Source organism: Anastrepha obliqua, chromosome 1 (assembly GCF_027943255.1).
Source record: "Anastrepha obliqua isolate idAnaObli1 chromosome 1, idAnaObli1_1.0, whole genome shotgun sequence".
NCBI lineage: Eukaryota > Metazoa > Arthropoda > Insecta > Diptera > Tephritidae > Anastrepha > Anastrepha obliqua.
The window spans coordinates 179789094-179793665 of record NC_072892.1 but is presented as its reverse complement, the minus strand read 5'-3'; the positions used below and the strand labels follow the sequence as shown (position 1 = coordinate 179793665).

At 40.6% G+C, this 4572-nt stretch overlaps 1 protein-coding gene across 1 annotated transcript; it reads right to left on the bottom strand.

Annotated features, from left to right (window-relative positions):
* Positions 1 to 1273: 1273 nt before the first annotated feature.
* LOC129242398 (endochitinase-like) lies at positions 1274 to 3039 on the bottom strand. The gene is made up of 4 exons (XM_054879023.1): positions 3021 to 3039; positions 2184 to 2808; positions 2000 to 2123; positions 1274 to 1927 (listed from the first exon to the last, which is right to left on the bottom strand). Exons 1-4 carry the CDS (start codon positions 3022 to 3024, stop codon positions 1445 to 1447), a joined length of 1236 nt encoding a protein of 411 aa, XP_054734998.1. The 5' UTR covers positions 3025 to 3039; the 3' UTR covers positions 1274 to 1444.
* Between the last annotated feature and the right edge of the window lie 1533 nt (positions 3040 to 4572).

Sequence of the window (4572 nt, the reverse complement as noted above, 5' to 3'; positions counted from 1 at the left end):
GTTTCTGACAGGGTGGCTCTCTGTTTTTAAATTGATCCTGAAAAAGATCGTGCGAGCCGCAGAACTTAATCGCTCAAGCACAATTTTTTATAAGACCGTACAATAGTTGACATCATTGGCCTTAATAACCGCGCTGTTAGTTCTGCCTTCTCCAAACTGGATAAAGAGGCAAAGCGAATGGATCTGCTGGTAAACGAGAACAAAACGAAGTACCTCGTGTCATCAAACAAACAGTTGGCGCACTCGCGTATCGGCACCCACGCTACTGTTGACAGTTAGGATTTTGAGGTTGTAAAAGGCTTCGTTTATTTAGTAACCAGCATTAACACCTATACTAATCTCAGCACGAGAAAAAAAACGACTTGCCAAAATCGCGTAGGGGTTATCGCGTCAATCAAGAAGAAGAAGAAACTGGAAAAATGTAATCTGCAGGGTTGCCCATATTCGACGGACCCATCTGGCAACCCTGTATCTTTTGACAGAGACGTCAAATCGCTTAATGACATTCCGCGTTGGAAGCGTCAATCCAAGCATATTTTTACCATGGAACAGTACACGCCACGCGAGCGCTCCCAAATTGTTGAAATTTAGATTCAACAAAAGAAGTCAACAAAAGAAGAAGAAGAAAGATGGTCAACCACTTAACCACTTTTGTGATGCCAATTATTCGTCGAAAGCGTATGAGGCAGTTCCGGTTTCAACAAGACGGCGCTCCACCACACACATCTCGCACCACAATCGATTTTTTTAAGAAATTGTTTCCTCGTCGTTTGATGTCGAAAAATGGCGATTTTGACTGGCCACCGCGTTCACCCGATTTAACGCCACCTGACTTCTTCTTGTGGGGATATTTAAAATCAAAGGTTTATATTAATAAGCCAAAGACCATAGAAGAGCTCAAGAACAACATCTGTGAAGAAATAGCCGCTATTCCAGCCGAAATGTTAGCTAAAACTATGGAAAATGCTGCAAAACGGGCACAATACGCCGTACAGGCTCATGGCGGCCATTTGAGAGATATCATATTCAAAAAGGGATGTAAACAAATCTACTTGAACCAAATAAAATGATTATTATCCTCAACATTAAAAAAATTGTGTTTTTCTTTGATTTAGAAAAAAACACATGGGTCCGTCGAATATGGGCAACCCTGTAGTAAAATTTGCTTGCGTTTGCTCAGCAGTTCAACCAGAGAATGTTAATGGAATGACAAGAGGCAAATGTTACTGTTAAGTATTTTTGGTAGGATTAAGTTTTGCAATATTGAGTTATTAATATAACCTTGACTTATGTACTTACACTTGTCAAAACACATCACATTCCTACAACAAATCAAATAAACATACGCACTTTTGTATCATTCGTTTTGCTGCTATCTGCCTTCAGGTATTGCTATAAGACTATTTTGTCCCACAGTATTAATTTGGTCTGGTTTTTTTTTAATTTATTTAGCCGCAGGCTGTGGTACCTTATAATTGTTCATGTTATTATGTAGAATGTGCAATAGTCCATTCTTCTCCCCACACAACCCATTGAAGTCGTCCAAATCAATAGCCCAAGTCATAGCTCCCGCATAACCTTTTTCCTTGATAAAGTCCATTTTTATTTGCACCGATTTCTCGTTCTCATAGCCCACCCACTGCGTATCTTTGTATGTGTAGGGCACCATTCCTTTATCATCCCATTTGACGGTCCATCCATCGGAAGCATTCTGTACAGCGGTGCAGATTTCATAATAAGCGAGGATTCCCCTCTCTCTAGTGTAAGCACCTGGGTCGCCACCGCCTACCGTTGTGTTGATAGGAGTACCCATGTTGTAGTTTTTGTCGTCGTTATTGAGTGTGAAAGTATGTCCATAGAATGGCACACCAACAACTAACTTATTTGCGGGACAACCCAATTTCTCCCAAAGAGCAAGACCGTCATGCTATATTACAGGACAAAAAAAAAATCAATAAGTTTCCAACGGAACTCTGCCGTACTTTCATACACCACTTACCACATTCAATTTCTTATATTTTCCTTTATCGTGATCACGTCGATAGAGTGGACTATGTACATCAGCAAAGCCATCTGCGGCTATGCGTAGGTCATATGTCATCACATGTATCGCATCCAGCACCCTGTAGTGGAATTCTCATTATAGAAACATTACTATTCATTCGATAACCTATGATACTTACTCGCATAACTTTTTTATGGGATATCCCTTCTTGAGTGTTGACTCTACGATCGGTACAGCCATTGTTATTTCCCAATCTGATCCTTCACTATCGAAAGCTTCTCGCAACTCCTGCACAAAAGTTCCCACATTTTCCTTATCGGCAGAAGTCCCATTACGTCCTTTATCGCCCGGATACTCCCAATCCAAGTCCAAACCATGAAAATCATATTCCTTCATGAACTTTACAAGACTGTTAATGAAACTTTGTCGTCTCTCAGGTTCGGCTACCATTTGTGAGTATTTCCAACCACCCTCACCCCAGCCGCCGACACTCACTTGCATCGTAAGATTCGGGTTCTTCTGCCGCAGTTGGGTGAATTTTCGGAAGTTACCTTTTTCTACATCCAATTCGGGATCGAGAATCATCACTTCCCAACTCGTGGCATTCACCCCAATAAATGCGTAAGCCAGATGTGTACACAAATCAGTGGGCACATTTTCGACTCCATAACTTCCCAGTGCAGGGCGATTTACTGACCAGCTGGGGAAATAACAAACAATACGTCCCTGTTGTTCCGTGGCGGCCGTGCGTGTAACGAACACTGCTGTCGTCAAACAGAGGAGCAATAGTTTTAAGGAAATATCTGCGGACGAAATAAATATTATGGAAATATTTTGTAACCCCTGCATGATGAAATATCAGTTATTGAACTATCAGGATTTTCCAATTTCCTATATCTATTTTCGGTTTCCTTTCAGTTTTCTAAATGCAGGACTTTTTTTTTGATATTTTGAAGACTATGTAATTCTTTTCTCAAAAGCCCAGCCCATTTGATCACTATTTCAGAGTACTTACCCATGTTTTCTGTGCGAGCTTTTTGTGTCGAATGACAATCGGTTCGAAAGGAGCCACGCTTTTATTCAAAACTTGTTGTAAAACTTATTCAAAACTTGTTGTAACATCTGCCGTTTCTCATTAAGTTCTCACCCGCGCGCGATAAGTTACAAAAGCAAAGCAATAAAAAACGCAATCTACTTGCCTCACGCGCAAGTATGCATCAAATTGCACTCGTGCATAAACATATGTATGAATGTGTAAAAGAATAATATTATACATATATTTGCAATGAAACCGACTAGTTCTGAACTTCCTTACATTAACAGCAACTAATAACTTGTTGCGAAATAACTATTGGATTGATGAGTAGCCCTTCTTCTTCTCCTTGATTGGCGCGATAACCGCTAACGCGATTTTGGCCGAGTTTAACAAAGAGCGCCAGTCGTTTCTTTCTCGTGCTCACCGGCATCAGTTGGAAACGCCAAGGGAAGCCAAGTCCTTCTCCACCTGATCTTTCCGATGCAGAGAATGCCTTCCTGTTTCTCTACTACCACTAGCTGGCACCGCATCGAAGCCTTTCAGAGGCGGAGCGTTTGCATCCATTCAGACGATATCACCCAGCCAACGAAGCTGCTGGATCTTTATTCGCTGCGCTTTGTCCATGTCGTCGTAGAGCTCATACAGCTCATTGTTAACTCACCTGCGTCCAAAAGTCTTCCGCAGAATCTTTCCACCAAATACTCCAAAGGATGCCTCATCGGATGCTATCATCGCCCAAGCATCTGCGCCATACTGGCCATTGGACGGGCGTGATGAGAGCCTTGTGAAGTATTAGTTTTGTTCGTCGAGCAAGGACTTTACTATTCAATTGCCTACTTAGCCTAAAGTAGTACTTGTTGGATTTCAAGGCTGGCATTGTTGTCGGTGTAAATGCTGGCATAAGGCAAACATTTTATGCTCTTAGAAAATTGTGCCTGTTCGATTAAGTTCTGAGTCTCGTACGATCTTTTACAGCATCTGATTAAAGAAGTCACAAAAGCCTAGTTAAAGCAAATGCTTACGCAATTGGCATTGCAAACACTTCGTTCATACAGTTAAGAGCATCAAGGCTGATCGATTTGCATAGAAAATAATTTTTAGACCCTTTGTACAGGTTATGTCGAATTAAAATTGAATTGAATTTGAAGCAATTTTATTAAATAAATGATATTCTCAAACTTATGACAGTAGAATGCCAACCCTAATGAAAGTGTTTAACCGCATATATGAAACTGCTAAATATCCAAGCTCATGGTTAAAATCCACGTTTATTGTGATACCAAAAAAGACCAATGCAAAACATAATAAGTCTTATGAGCCATACGCTAAATTTTTTTGTAAAAATCATTCACAACAGAATTCATCAGAAATGCGTGGCCGCTATAGGAACAACACAATTTGGCTTTAAGAAATGGTTTGGGACCAGAGAAGCAATATTTAGCCTTCCAATGCTTACACAAAAATCACAGGACGCCAATCAAGATATCTGCATGTCTTTTATAGACTACGAGAAAGGCTTTCAACATAATGA

What these genes read in the sequence shown, in the direction of transcription:
- LOC129242398 (XM_054879023.1), bottom strand. An exon ending in CCCATAAAAAAGTTATGCGA is followed by an intron (nt 2,124 to 2,183) that starts GTAAGTATCATA and finishes ATTCCACTACAG; the next exon opens with GGTGCTGGATGCGATACATG. An exon ending in AATATAAGAAATTGAATGTG is followed by an intron (nt 1,928 to 1,999) that starts GTAAGTGGTGTA and finishes CCTGTAATATAG; the next exon opens with CATGACGGTCTTGCTCTTTG.